Source organism: Antedon bifida, chromosome 7 (assembly GCF_963402885.1).
Source record: "Antedon bifida chromosome 7, ecAntBifi1.1, whole genome shotgun sequence".
NCBI lineage: Eukaryota > Metazoa > Echinodermata > Crinoidea > Comatulida > Antedonidae > Antedon > Antedon bifida.
This window is the reverse complement of record NC_136232.1, coordinates 6,183,914-6,199,406: the sequence shown is the minus strand read 5'-3', so window position 1 is coordinate 6,199,406 and position 15,493 is coordinate 6,183,914. Positions and strand designations below refer to the sequence as shown.

The 15,493-nt window shown below is 34.6% G+C and overlaps 4 protein-coding genes across 4 annotated transcripts; 2 read left to right on the top strand and 2 right to left on the bottom strand.

Moving 5' to 3' along the window:
* The first annotated feature begins 1,078 nt into the window (after positions 1-1,078).
* On the top strand, positions 1,079-5,022 carry LOC144849136 (ADP-ribosylation factor-like protein 6). The gene is made up of 6 exons (XM_078706148.1): positions 1,079-1,172; positions 1,738-1,926; positions 2,390-2,520; positions 2,894-2,988; positions 3,479-3,664; positions 3,981-5,022. Exons 2-6 carry the CDS (start codon positions 1,804-1,806, stop codon positions 4,004-4,006), a joined length of 561 nt encoding a protein of 186 aa, XP_078562274.1. The 5' UTR covers positions 1,079-1,172; positions 1,738-1,803; the 3' UTR covers positions 4,007-5,022.
* Positions 5,023-5,123: 101 nt separating this feature from the next.
* On the top strand, positions 5,124-6,479 carry LOC144849137 (histone deacetylase complex subunit SAP18-like). Its single transcript, XM_078706150.1, has 3 exons — positions 5,124-5,262; positions 5,673-5,779; positions 5,912-6,479. Exons 1-3 carry the CDS (start codon positions 5,191-5,193, stop codon positions 6,228-6,230), a joined length of 498 nt encoding a protein of 165 aa, XP_078562276.1. The 5' UTR covers positions 5,124-5,190; the 3' UTR covers positions 6,231-6,479.
* Positions 6,480-6,486: 7 nt separating this feature from the next.
* On the bottom strand, positions 6,487-11,902 carry LOC144849132 (acetyl-CoA acetyltransferase, cytosolic-like). Its single transcript, XM_078706145.1, has 8 exons — positions 11,796-11,902; positions 10,481-10,797; positions 9,958-10,075; positions 9,441-9,584; positions 8,629-8,751; positions 7,978-8,132; positions 7,783-7,893; positions 6,487-7,127 (listed from the first exon to the last, which is right to left on the bottom strand). The coding sequence occupies exons 1-8, from the start codon at positions 11,842-11,844 to the stop codon at positions 6,957-6,959; spliced, it is 1,188 nt and encodes a 395-aa protein (XP_078562271.1). The 5' UTR covers positions 11,845-11,902; the 3' UTR covers positions 6,487-6,956.
* Positions 11,903-12,314: 412 nt separating this feature from the next.
* On the bottom strand, positions 12,315-14,957 carry LOC144848850 (tubulin alpha-1A chain-like). The gene is made up of 2 exons (XM_078705777.1): positions 14,795-14,957; positions 12,315-13,817 (listed from the first exon to the last, which is right to left on the bottom strand). Exons 1-2 carry the CDS (start codon positions 14,795-14,797, stop codon positions 12,465-12,467), a joined length of 1,356 nt encoding a protein of 451 aa, XP_078561903.1. The 5' UTR covers positions 14,798-14,957; the 3' UTR covers positions 12,315-12,464.
* Positions 14,958-15,493: the final 536 nt, after the last annotated feature.

Sequence of the window (15,493 nt, the reverse complement as noted above, 5' to 3'; positions counted from 1 at the left end):
GAATATTGGTCAAAGACGAATACATATAGAAAAAGGGTATAATGTTGGTACTACCTCTCCCTTTTTATAACAATAACATTCAACATTAAGTTTTTGAAAATTATTTTTTTGCAGGTTTAACTTGGAATCCGGGATTTTACTTTAAAATGACATTTGTGTGTATGTTACACGGCACATACAAGACATCCAAAACATGGTAATTTATTTTAATTATTAGAATTAGGCGCATATAGAAATAGAATCGAAAAATTAAAAATATATATAATTGTATGAATAAGGCACATTTAAGCAGAAGTATATCATCAATAAAAATATATAAAAAAGGAGCCATGGTGTGACAGGAAGACTTGGGTGAAAGTACCTCTAGAGCTGTCAGAACCGAATTAAAAATTGAGGTTTAATGTGTAATTAAGACATAACCAATTAAATCAAAACTATTTTTTATGCAAATATTTATGGTATGGTATTTTTATAGGAAGTATTTCCTTTTTTTTTTCCACAGCTTATCAATTTGTATGATATAATCTATATATCTATGTAAATATGTTGTGCTTTATTAAAAATATTACTAGTGTTACTGTTGACATTGCTATGGGCATCCAAGTATTAATAGCTGTAATTATTTGTTGTTATTTAATAAAACCTCATTTTATTTCAATTATTTCAATCATTTGAAATATCATTTTATTTTTTCTTATGCCAGAGAAACTAAATACTGTAACCTATGATAGTAAAATAATAATTTGTGAATCATTTTTTTTAATAGAATACTATCATCATCAATTATTCCCCTTTTCCTCCCCCGGGTTTAAAAACCTTATGCAACTTTATTTTTCTTGGCTTTCATTCAGTTATTATTTAGTTTAGTTGTTTGTTTAGTTAAGATATTTTATTTGTTATTATGGACCTTTCCTTTTACTACATAGCAGGAACATACTAAGTAAATGTGCTTTGATTTCTAAAGTTTTAAAAATAGAACTGTAAAATTTCAGTCGTGCGCCCTCAATTTTTTCCACGTGGTTTTTGTTTTAATGTCGCGTGGGGGCGGTCGATCTGTTTTTTAATTTGTTTTTAAAGGTCGAAAGTTAGTTGCTAAGAACGCTGGGAGAGAGGAAATTATATTAATTTTGTTGGTATTAATTTTCTGCCAAAATTCAGCATACAGTGAAGAGGTAAGTGTTATTGTTATTTTGACGTTGATATTGGCCTTCACATTTTAGGGCCTAGGCCTAGGTCTAGCTAGGTAGGCCGTACCTACCACAGAACAGGGTAGGCTAGCTAGTAGTAGTAGTAGTAGGCGGTGGTGGCCTCTCTCTAGCTAAAAAGATAGGCCTAGATAGGCTAATAGGCGGCAGTAGTAGACTCTAGTAGAATCTAGCTATAGTTAGGCCTAGTTGTGATAGGCCTAGCCTAGTAGGCCTAGAGGACAGGTTAGTTGTAGCCTACTAGTACTAGCTCGGCCTATATAGACTAGACCCTACTGGACTGAGACATAGTGCACCAACAGACAGTACATTTAAGTATTACGAATACTATTATTAGGCCTAGTATTAAATAGGGATTAATTACTAAATGATGTCTTATCCATAATTAAAGTTATAAAAAAAAAGGTCAATTGTATTTCCTGTAAAATTAATGAACACATTTAATTTAAGTGAGCACACAACAGCTCCAGTCAGCTGTTACAAATATAAATTAATACACACACTGTAGTACAAGTTTTTTCTTTCTTTTTAGGTTACTGTAGTGTCAGTTGGAGAAATATAATTCTTGCAAACCTGTAAAATCCCTTTTTTTTTCATCATGGGTTTATTTGATTTCTTTTCTAAACTGTTCAGCTCAAATAAAAACCAAGCCCAAGTTCTTTGTGTTGGTCTTGACAATAGTGGTAAAACCACAATAATTAATCAACTGAAACCAAAAGATGTAAGTTTTCAAAGCCATACAATTCTTGAGAATAATAATAAATGATATTAAAGTGTGTTGACCCTTAAGCTTTGTCTACACTATCAAACTTTATGTGACAAAAAATGTGATGTGCCCATATATGGACATGATGTCAATGATTTCATATCACTACCATATTTGGGCACATCACTACCATATTTGGGGGTTTTTTTTCAAACTAGTTTGATAGTGTAGACAGAGCTTAAAACTATGTCTACACTATCAAATGTTTGGGCACATCACACTTTTTTTTCAAACTAGTTTGAGTGTAGACAGAGCTTAAAAATAATATAACATGATTTCAATGTGAGACAGATTATTATTGTTATTATCATTATTACACATTTCTATATTTGGCACAATAATAAGGTATTTGATTCATGTTTATTATTGTTTTACAAATACAAAAAAAAATGATAATGTTCATTTATTGTTTTTACAGGCTCAGACTGAGGATATCGTTCCTACAATAGGTTTTACTGTGGAGAAATTCCGCTCACTATCTGTCAACTTTACAGTATTTGATATGTCTGGACAAGGCAAATACAGGAACCTATGGGAACATTATTACAAGTAAGATATAACAGGTCTAAAGTTCTGTTTACACTATCAAACTAGTTTGACAAATGTGATGTGCCCGAATATGGTACTGTAGTATTATGATGTCATTGTGTCCATATATGGGCACATCACATTTTGTTGTCACATACAGTTTGATAGTGTAGACAGAGCTTAACTAACAGGTAAAATTGGGTCACAAAACAAATATACAGGAAGCCTGCCCACATATGACTGCTCACTTGATGTTGAGTTATTACCTCATAATAATATTTTTTTTTTTAAAACATGACGCATACAAAATTTAAATTTATAATTAGAAAGTGATGTTCATCTAACCACCAAGTTAATTTATTCAAATCAAACTAATTTTCTCTTTTTTTTTCAGAGATGCTCAGGCTATAATATTTGTACTAGACAGCAGTGATAAATTAAGGATGGTAGTGGCCAAAGAGGAACTTGAATTGCTACTAAGACATTCAGGTTAGGAATGCCATTGTTGACAATTTCATTATTTATTTATTGCCTATAATAATAAAGAAAATTATTTTTTATTATTTATTTATTCTGGGCGACCTCTTCAGTCAAAGACTGGTCTTCCAGGGGGCCCAGTTATGATCAGTGGCTGTGATGTACTAGAACACCGGGGGGTAACCCCCTACTCGTCTCGAAAGATGTACTAGGTTCTTTTAAGTGCACATGAGCTAGATGTGTACACTGGACCTACGGTTTATAGGTCTTATCCGATAAGACTCGTTCTACCACCAGAACGAGTGAGTCTCGATCTCTTGCCAGTTTGATGGGTATATAATTACAGTTCCACTGTCTTATCCGCTCGGCCATTCACAATAGCTGTGTCAGCTGTTAATCTATGAAGAATCTAGCTGTATGTATCTAGTTATTTTATTTGGCAGATGTTTCTTGGTCCATATTGTATTATTTAATTTCTCTCAAATTGTTCTTCATTTTGTAGAAATTTCAACACGTTGTTTACCAGTGCTGTTTTTTGCCAACAAGATGGATATGCGTGATGCACTATCATCAGTAAAATGTTCAAACATGCTGGATCTTGATAAGATTAAAGACAAACCGTGGCACATCTGTGCAAGTAATGCATTGACTGGAGAGGGTCTTCACGAGGGCATTCAATGGTTAACAGGTACAGTACTAAAATCTTTCATTCATAGTATTATTAGTATTAAGCTCTTTCTACACTATCAGTTTGACAAAAAAATGTGCGATATGCCCAAATATGGTAGTGATATGCCCAAATATGATAGTGATATGACATCATCATTTCCATATGGGTACATCATATATTTTGTCACATAAAAAGTTTGATAGTGTAGACAAAGCTTTAGTCTTTTTCATACAGGCTGTATTTTTATACATACACCCAACCCCACTTTCTATCAAATTTGGTGTGTATCTTCAGAAATACATATAAAATTGAACATTTATTGTCTTCTTTTCAGACCAAATTGGTAGTCAACGACGGTGAAAATGCTTTTATGAACATTCCAGACACCTTGAATCAATGTACCTCATACACCTGTAAAGGACCCACCACAATCAACATCCTTTTTTAAAATCATATATTAAGACATTACTTAAAATGTATATATTTATAAACATTTTTAACAGCTATATTTCATGATAGCCATAATTTCTTCTATTTGTGAATTGAATCACTGTCCTCTGGTGGCCAGGACGTAATATTTCTATTACTCGACGTCTCAGGCAGAAATCATGAATAATTCATTAGATAAATGATAATCTTTAACATAGACAATAATAAATCTCATGCATTATTCATGATTTCTGCCTGAGAGGAATAAGGACAAACACACACAATTCTAAGGTTGTGGAGTTTTGTTGAGAGAAAAGAAATATGACTTCCGAAAAGATTTGAACCCTGACCCTCAAACCATCAAACCACTTGATTGGATTGGGAACCTTTAACTGGAAGAAAACCATGTATAAATAAAGTTAATATTTAAAACTGTATTATTGTAGTTAGTTCATCATATTTATACTGTATACATTGATAAAAATAATATAAGAACAAATCATATTGTAACTTATTTGAAAACGCACTCTTGGCAATTCCATGTACTCCACACATTAATATTTTATTTCTTGATTTAATTTATTATTTGTAATTACAATCAGTATCTAAAAAGTAGTATTGCTGATCAATTCTTGATCATTTTAAAGATGTGTTCTCGCATTACAGTATTGAGACCACGTATATTGTATTCTGGTAAATAATGAACAACACTTTGAATTAAGAATTTGTTCTGCATTTTAAAACCTGATTTGATTTATTTTGTGTAATATAAAAATTAGGGCGTACCCAGGATGGAGGATTAGTTTAATAATGACAATATTCCAAAAGGAATAGAAATTATTTTATGTTACAATGAAAAAGCATTTAGTACTTATATTAAGTTTATTTTATTGATGTGCTTATAAGTATTATTGTCGAACAGCTCTTGTTTTTATTAATCATCTGTTTCAAAATTAATTGTAAAAAATTTGTTGAAAAATTAGATGATAAAATAACGTAGGCCTATTGTGTTTTTGTCTACTGTATTTTTGCTGCTGGTAAAACAAATGTTCGACTAAAGAGGGCGTAATCAGTTTTTGTATAGCTGCTGTGTGTGAACGCGTCGTTTCTTAAAAATGTCTAGCGTTGTAGAATCCCGTGTTACAGAAGTTGAAAGACCTGCAGATAAGCCAGTTGATCGTGAAAAGGTAGTTCAGTATTTCATTTATAAAACTGTGTAATTTCATTGCTATTTGATATATGATTTATGAGTAAAAATGGTGTAAACCTAGGCCTAGCTTCGTCGTTGTGTCATGGCCACCTTTTGCTGCACCCGACCGGCGTGAACATGGCCTATTGTTCCCATTCATAATGCTATACTGAGGCCTAAGTATAAGCCAATTATATTTAGAATTATTTAGCGGGTTTACCGATTAAGTAACCATGTAAACAGTAATGCATTTTGTCTATTAAATTATGCCGAAGAAGGGTAGGCTAGTATACTATTAGTATTATTAAATTAGTTTAGTTAATTTCTTTTCAAGAAAGGAATTTTGAATACACAGTAATAAATAAGACTAAGTAATGCAATTAAAGTAAGCCTTTCTCTTTTTTATAGTGTTGTCCTTTGTTACTACGTGTCTTCTGCAACAATGGTCGACATCATCGTGTAGACGATTTCAGCAGAGGTTTAGTGCCATCGAATGAACTTCAAATTTATACATGGTGAGTACAAGTACGAGTGGATTAATAGTGGTTCACGTGTAATGTTACATTGTCATTGTATTGCAGTGGTAAGTCTTATATTAGTAATTGATAACCTAAAAATATTAACCAATATTTAAATTTTCTTTTTAGGATGGATGCCACCTTAAAAGAACTATCCAGCCTGGTGAAAGAGGTCAATCCAGAGGCACGTAAAAGAGGAACATACTTTGATTTTGCAATAGTTTCTCCAGATACTCGGCGTCCAGTCTATCGCTTGCGAGAGATCGGCGTCACATGCTCAGGACGAAAAGGACCAGACGATAATTTCACTCTTGCGCAAAAGAACTTTATAATTGGAGATTACATAGATATAGCAGTGAGCACACCTCCAAGAGGTGGTGGCGGAATGGGAGGTGGTGGTGGAGGTATGGGAGGAGGACCACCTAGACGTGAGCAGTGGGGAAGATAGCCCATTAAAAAATTTATCCTGTCCTTTCTAAGCAGTATTGTGTCTGTCTCAGAATTTAGTAATTACAGCATTGAAGGATGATATCACTAACTGTAATTTATTCCACATATTTCTGTTAAATTCTTCAAATTGTGTCATGTCATTGAAACATTTTTTAGAGACTAATATTTGTTTTCTTGAACCATCATTTTTTAATGTGTGTATTGTAATTCATGATTTTTAATTATTAATAAAAATGTTTTTATTATACATTTTGGTTATAGCTTTTATTATTACAAATCACATGGATAGATCAACTGTTAAGTTTGTTGTTTATTTGAACAGATGCATAAAACATCATTGGTCCAAAATTTATGTAGACATACTCTAGAGTTATTATGTACCACCCCCACTTTCAGGAATTCACATTGATTGCTTAGACTTGTGTAAATAAAATATAGTGCCGTGTTAAAATTGAACATATGAGAGAGAAAAAAGATGGACTCAATATGAGCAATTTATTACATATGATATTCCAAGATCAACTTCTATTAATGAACTTCATTATGTTTGTTTTATATTTGTATTACCATATCAAACATATTGGTAGACACTCTGGTAAACATATTTAATATATTGCAAAGAGGAAGACTTAAGCTCTGTCTACAAAATAGTAGTGATATGACATCATCATGTCCATATATGGGCACATCACATTTAAACAAGGCTATTTAGATAATGCTGTATTCATAGAGCTTCCACACACATGGCAATGCCCATACCACCGCCGATACAAAGAGCGGCGACACCCCGCTTTTTGTTGATCCTCTTTAACTGGTGTACAAGGGTCACTAGTATTCGTGCTCCAGATGTTCCAATCGGATGGCCTAAAGCTATTGCACCGCCACATATATTAACCTGAAACAAATGCACAATAGACAAATTTAAAAAAAAAGCTTTTTTTAAAAAAAAAATCAGCTCAGTATGGGCAGGGTAACTACCCAAACTTATTTGAAGCTCATGATGTTGTACTTGCAAAAAGACTAGAGTGCAGTACATTAGAGTTAAGTATCAGCAATAGAAGGTAATCTAGGGTGTCTATGGTCCAGTGGTCAAGTTTAATGGGGTTAAAAGCTGGTGTTTTTACAGATCCACCCATCTATGGTGCATCACTAATGAACAAACAATTCTGTTCTATACTGCAGCTATAGATTGTTTTTACACATCTAAGTGGCATGAAGAATAGTTGTATTCAGCATGCTGTCCACTGAACCATGTACTTTACATAACCTTTAACCATGAATAGAAGAACCGCCTACAGACATACTGTATTGTTTTACAGAACATGTGAGAATGATATTCATTGCGCTGTGCATTCACCCATGAAAACATTACCTGATAATAATGGTATTGCTGTTAAGCTTTGTCTACACTATCAAACTTTATGTGACAAAAAAATGTGATGTGCCCCATATATGGACACGATGACATATCACTTTTTTGTCAAATTTGATGTGTACAAAGCTTTAGGTTCCATATCATAACTCATTTTATCAAACGGCAATTATCTTACCTTGGCTGGATCAAGAGCCAAATCACGAATAACAGCAATTGATTGTGCTGCAAATGCTTCATTTAATTCAAACAGATCGACTGAACTAAGATCCCAATTTGCTTTGCTTATCTGTAAAGAACATAATACGATGGTAATACTGTACTAATAAAGGAGAAACAGCATGTTTGTTAAACCTAAACAAAATGTACTTACTGCTTTTTTAATTGCGGGAATTGGTCCAGTACCCATGATGGATGGGTCAACCCCAGCTTGTGCCCAGGACACAACACGTGCCAATGCCCTCTGACCACGCTTCTCAGCATTTCTCTCGGACATCAGGATTACTGCAGCAGCTCCATCATTGATACCTGATAAATGGATTCCAATTATTTAATACAGTAACAAAAAAAATGCTAGATCAATTAGATTTATGTACAGTATGCAGAGGAAGAAGAAAAAAGTTTCAATACAGTGTAAGAATGTTGGTACAGCTTGTGATCAAATAAAGGGTATCCATTGATTATGGGTGCACATTTTCGTAGAGTAGAAGGATTTGGAGGATTGAGTTCACTTTATTTAGGGCTTAGGTTTGATCTTTACTGGCTATATGTTGATTATCTATGGGTTATGTTTTATTATCTATTGGTCACTTAGGTACATTTGGTTTGGGTTAAGTTGATTTTGTTGGTGGGGTGGCCGTAAATAATCTGAGCTGGATAGCAGGCCTAAACATAAGTTTATGTAGACTAGGTGATTTCACCTGTATCTGGCCAACATAATGTTGACTGGGTGATTTCATTTATGGTCAGCATAATGTTATGTAGACTGGGTGATATCTGGTTAGCGAAATATCCTTTACTTTACCTGAAGCATTTCCAGCTGTAACTGTCCCTGTACCATCCTTCACAAATGCTGGTTTTAACTTGCTGAACCCCTCTAAAGTGCAACCAGGTCTTGGAAATTCATCTTTGTCAACTATGACATCACCTTACAATAAAAATAGATAAAAGCATATTAATCCTTTAATTCTGAATTTATAATATCATATCAAACATTACATTTTTTAATGAAATGCGCAAGGCTTTTGTAAATTTACCATTTAAATACCAAATTTGTATTAAACAGTATCATCTACTATATAGTTAATAACCTTTATTTAATGGTACTGAACATTAACAATATCCTTTTATATATTTGTTCTAATGGCTGAATTATCAAAAAATGGTAAGAATAGAGACACCATTGTTTAAAAACATAGAGAGACCATTGTTTAAAAACATTGAGAACTTTGTTTGAAAAAAAAAGTATATTTTTATCTATAATATAGCACTCAGCTATGCATGTACAGCTAAAGAAACCAGTCAGTCCAAATTAGATAACAACAATCATACAAAGAAATTAAATAGTTTTTGCATTTCTGTAATAATTTTTATTGAAGGGCTTTAGGACAGTTGCTGTTATACCAAGGCATTCTAACAGCAGGTCACTGAGCTCGCCTTGTCGAGATAGGAACTTGATCAGTCCTTTGATCTTATGTCTGCCTGCAACAAATACTAACAATACTGTACTGTGTACATATTTTCCACGCCACGAGGTGTCTTTTAAAGGGTCACAGTCACACCCTTTGATATCCGAAGCTCAGCATCCTGTTGTCAGATTGCCTTGGTTATACAAACCTTTTCTAGAGCTTATTGTTACTGTTGTCATCTCGTTGTTAAAATGGCCATTTTGTTGGGCTATCTGAGTCTTTAGTTGTGAGTTTAGAGCAAACTCATCCTGTTCTTGTCGACTAATGCCCCATTTACTAGCAACATTTTCAGCTAAAATTGTTAAAGGAAAATAAACATGTTATTACTGATGGTGTCTTTACATTTCCCAACCCATCAAGATCCATCCAAAACTACAATAGAATAGAATTTTGTATAGTAAATAGTAAACTTTTGGTTTCCATTCCAAACAGGAACTGAATTCTGTTTCGCTAAAATCCCTTTCTCTTAAAGGTTGGTTCCCACTTGGTCGCAATAATGTTAGGCTTAAACGCAAGTGAGTTGACCAATCACAAGCGACAGTTCCAGTGATCCATCATTGTGATTCGTCAAATTACTTGCAGTGTTGTGTGCTTGCTTGTGTTATGTCAAAGTGGGAACCAAGCTTAATTCAATGAAATAATATGGCGATATACAGTAGTAGTACCTGTTATTCCCATGTGATATGAATGAAATGCATCAATCAGGCCATCACTTAGCAGACTATCTTTCAAGGAAGTATCGCCAAACTTGGTACCATTTCTCATGTGAACAGTATGCATTGCCTAAAATACAATATTCAAAGTCAGTATACACAGCATATGTTACCTATTGTATACTGTTATAATCAAACAAAAGTAGCCAAATGCCCAGAAATTGTGTTGTAAGAAATTAAGGCACCTTTATGGATTATTCTAAATGCCAATTTATTGAGTTTTTGTTGTTGTTTTAAGACTGATACTGTAGTTATATAATTAATTGTTGTTTTTTCCACGATTTTTGTTTGTTTAGGTGACGATTAATTTTTATTTGTGTAACAGTAATTTCTACCTTTCTTCCTTTTAAATCTTTTTTATTTTATTTGGTTTAGACAGTTATCTTGTCATGGTCTTGTTGAAGGCGGCAACTTCATAAAAAAGTAAGTACTGTATATGAAAACTTAATTATGCATAAAAGAGTTTTCTTGTTACCTGGCTCATGCTCTCTTGACCTCCAGCCACCACGACCTCAGCATCGTTACACAGAATAGCCTGCACCCCTAACACTACTGCCCTCAACCCTGACCCACACACCATACTAACTCCGCATGCTGGTACCTCATCTGGTAGCCCTGCTCCCTTACTTGCTTGCCTGGCAGGATTCTGTCCTTGACCCCCTGTCAACACTTGACCTATGATGACCTCAGATACCTCATGCTCTTTGACCTCTGCCCTCTTCAGAGCTTCTTTTATGGCAATACTTCCAATCTTGTGCCCAGGTAAACTTGAAAGAGCACCATTCAGGTTACCTGCAGATTTTGATTTCATTTTAAATTCTATTTGTTGAATGTAATGTTACATAAATTAACAGAATGTATTGCTGTTTATAGCACACCTGATTGTATTCTACAATTTGATTGGTTAATAGAGCATTCAATGTTTTAACTAATGTAATATTGTCACATAAACATTCATTATTTATTTTATATTTCACAGTATAAACTGTATTATATTTTGAATATAAATTATTAAATTAAAAACCATTGAAAATTTCCTCCATTATGAAATTATTTACCAACTAAATAATTAATGTTTTGAATATTTTTCTGTATATATTATAAATCCAAAGGCAAAATACTGAAAAAATGACAATATTAAATCAAGGAAATGAAAGTATTAAGATTCAGCATCAGACCATGTTATTATATGGATAGTTGTATTTGAAACTGAAACTAAATTCCTTGAATATACATACATACTGATACTACCAGCATTAATAACACTGGTATGAAAAAGCAAATAAATTGACAAAGACCTTGATATGAATGTATTTACGTTTAATTAGCATTTTTTATTAACTATAAAGCCCACTACAAAGTCAATGCTATTTATTAATGTAGCATTTTAATCATTCTAAAAATATGTACCTATAATAATATATATAATTATTATGAATATGAGTCTCTTAATATTATAATAGTAAAAACACTTGTGGGTGAAATAAAATAAATAAGATTTAACAATACACCTACAATATATCAATTCTATACATTTTCGTAGATATTTCCCTCCCAATCATACTGCTCCACCAGCTATCAAAGTGCAGTACATCATTCGTCTACTGGGCAGAAACGTTCTTTCCGTGTGCAAGCCTTAGAAAGCCTAGTTGCAATGGGCCTAGCTAACAAGCCTAACAAAATTCGGTGAATCAAACCGTAAACCTATGCAAAAGATATATTCACAATGTTGATGTGTAAATACAATTCAGGTGTTGTTTGATTATTAAATATAATTTCATATAGCCTACCAATTGGTGTTCTTACGGCTGACACAATTACAACTTGATGATCGCCCATGTTGTTTTATCGACTGCTGCAGCTGTGTCACTTGAGGTCAAATCGTGTATTGTGTTTGTGATTGGACCGAAGCGAACACACCCCCAAAGCACGTGTTATTTTACATACAGTGTACTGTACGAGTTGCTATAGGCCAACGTTACAGCAAATCCTTGGTAACAGTATAATATAAATTATTGAGTGTTAAAATATATCGGGTGTGATGTGCGAACACATTTATTTTACTCATGTCTCGTCATCGTCTTTCATTTTTCGTTAATCGTCACACGTTTATTCAAAACTGATTATAAGATCCACTCTGGTCTAGGCATATGCACGTCACATACCCTCTGACTAATTAGAGGTAATACAGTGATAACCCCAACGGCATTCTGATATAGAGTAGACTATAGGATATTTTCACACTTTATTTTGATTAGTTATGTCAGAATCAGTATTTAAAAAAAACAGGTAAACTTTGAATGTTTTACGGCATAAATGTATTTATTGAGTTAGTCTACCAATAGTAATAAAAATCTGTATTCAAAATTATCAAATTACAATTATATTTTTAAAGTACTATTCTTCGTATGTCTGTCATGGTCCTGCCAATGGCAAATAACAGAATTAGAGGTAGACAATTAATATTCTTCATCCTCTTCTTCGCCATCATCATCAGCAGAATCGAGTCCGACCTCTTCATAATCTTTCTCCAAAGCTGCCAGATCTTCACGAGCTTCTGAAAACTCTCCTTCCTCCATACCTTCACCAACGTACCAATGTACGAAAGCACGCTTAGCGTACATCAGATCGAACTTGTGATCAAGGCGAGCCCATGCCTCGGCGATGGCTGTGGTGTTGCTCAACATACACACGGCACGTTGTACCTTGGCCAAGTCACCTCCTGGTACCACAGTTGGTGGTTGGTAGTTGATACCGACCTTGAAACCAGTTGGACACCAGTCAACGAACTGAATTGTTCGTTTAGTCTTGATGTTGGCAATGGCTGCGTTGACATCTTTTGGTACGACGTCACCTCGATACAGCAGACAACAAGCCATATATTTGCCGTGACGTGGATCACATTTAACAAGTTGGTTGGCAGGTTCGAAGCAAGCAGTGGTCATGTCAGCCACAGAAAGTTGCTCATGATACGCTTTTTCGGGTGAGATGACTGGAGCGTACGTAACGAGTGGGAAGTGGATACGTGGGTAGGGTACCAAGTTGGTCTGGAACTCTGTCAAGTCGACATTCAATGCACCATCGAATCGAAGAGAAGCAGTCACGGATGAGACAATTTGGCCAATCAAACGGTTCAGGTTGGTGTAAGTTGGTCTTTCGATGTCAAGGTTTCGTCGACAGATGTCGTAGATGGCTTCGTTGTCAACCATGAATGCGCAGTCGGAGTGCTCAAGAGTTGTGTGAGTTGTCAGAATTGAGTTGTATGGTTCGACTACTGCAGAGGAAATCTGAGGTGCCGGGTAGACGGCGAATTCAAGCTTCGATTTCTTTCCGTAATCAATAGATAGACGTTCCATTAGTAGAGAGGTAAAACCAGATCCAGTGCCACCACCGAAGCTGTGGAAGATCAGGAATCCTTGAAGACCAGAGCACGAATTTGCCAGTTTGCGGATCCTATCGACTACCTGATCAATGTGTTCTTTTCCAACTGTGTAATGACCTCTGGCGTAGTTGTTGGCAGCATCTTCTTTACCGGTGATCAATTGCTCGGGATGAAAGAGTTGACGGTAGGTTCCTGTTCGGATTTCATCAACAACAGTTGGTTCAAGATCGACGAATACAGCACGGGGAACGTGCTTGCCAGAACCAGTCTCACTGAAGAATGTGTTGAAGGAATCGTCACCACCTCCGATGGTCTTGTCACTTGGCATCTGACCATCAGGCTGGATACCGTGCTCCAAACAGTACAACTCCCAGCAGGCATTGCCCATCTGGACACCGGCTTGACCGACATGGATAGAAATACACTCACGCTAAATAAATGTGAAGAAAAACAAAAAACATTTAAAAGAATGCATATATAAATCGGTATTATAACTTTAGATTTGTTTGAAATTAAATCTCCGCCAGTCCAAGGATTTATTTCATTGTATAAGACCTTGATTCCCATAGTCTCTCTCTACTATAATAACAATAATGCCAGTTATTTTAATCGCATAAGTCGATTTCTTGTGTATTAGGTTGTCCATCCGGGAATTACACATACGTTCTGACCTTTTATCTTTTATAAAAGCTCACTAATAGGTAGGGTCGAATATTTATTTATAAAATGTTAGCGATTGGTAGCTATTTTAGCTAATTTCTGACGTTTAATGATTTCAACTCAACAAGTCACATGTTGCAGAATGCATTATATATTGTATTAAGTGATTATGAATACCGTGTATATGTAAACTACGTTACCTGGATTTGGGCGTGGTCTATCTATTTTTTAACTTGTCTTGAGATTATGACTTAAGATAATTGCAATTTATACAATTTACTAAATGGGTGCGTCATGGTTTTGATAACAATAATAACACTTTACCGCAGCACAAATTGTATATAATAATATTAACCATAGACTGAGATTATTATGATTGACTGTCGTGTGTCCAATTGTATTGTAAAGTAATACAGTACAAAGAAATATATTAAAGCTTATTTAGTGGTTTGTGTGACACAGTATTAAGTGCCTGTGGTGAAAACACCCACGTGAGTTGTATAGTGCCACTAAAAAAACGGCAATTTTATAAAACCTACTATATAGACCGTAAGCCTACATACGGAACTAAAATGACAGTATGTAACATTGTCTATTAGAACAATGGAAAACTGTATGACATGGATGTACTGATAATACATTCCGTTAACTATTTCCTATAGGCGTGTAGAATGCATTTTGAAGTAAAATATACCGTAAAATAGACTATTAAAGTACATACAAATTAGGGCCTAGGCCTATACTTACCATGGTAAAATGTCGTTTTCTCTACACAGACTTATAACGAATTCGTTGGGAAGTTTTATGACTTCTTTTCGAACTGACGGAAAGTAGCTTTCGGTCTTGATTCCTTTTTAATGCCAGGAATTAAGATGACGAATGAACTCACAGAACCAGCCACAGGCTTTATATAGCAAGGAAGTATTAAATAAGCCATGTTCACGGTCGTCGCTCACTATTGTATAGTTCAATACTCATTAGACAGGATATACCACGCATTTGTTTACGCGTTTTGATTGGTCAAATAAAACAATTGAATGATTATCTGATTTTACAGGATTAGTTGGAATGAAGGTGAAATTAATTTATAAAATTCCTCATAATATAATTAGATATATCATGCATCTCTCTCATGAGGGAAGGGGCGCATTGTAGAGTTGTCTGGGGATGCAAAACCACCAACGTAGGCCTATTCCTGGTTTGGAATTGTGCGGGAAACTATTGCTGCGCTGCAGTGCAAAGAAATTGAACGTATCATGTCGCACCGTGCATGTCGTGTGATTTTTTTCAACATCATTATTAGTATCACGTCGTTTTTCAGTGCTACACGTGTCATGCATATTTAGAAACCGTAGCATATGTTTTTCATCTGCCCTCCCATAATTTAATTACAAAAATATCTAAAAATCAATTATTATGTTGCTATTGTCAACATTGATAATCAGT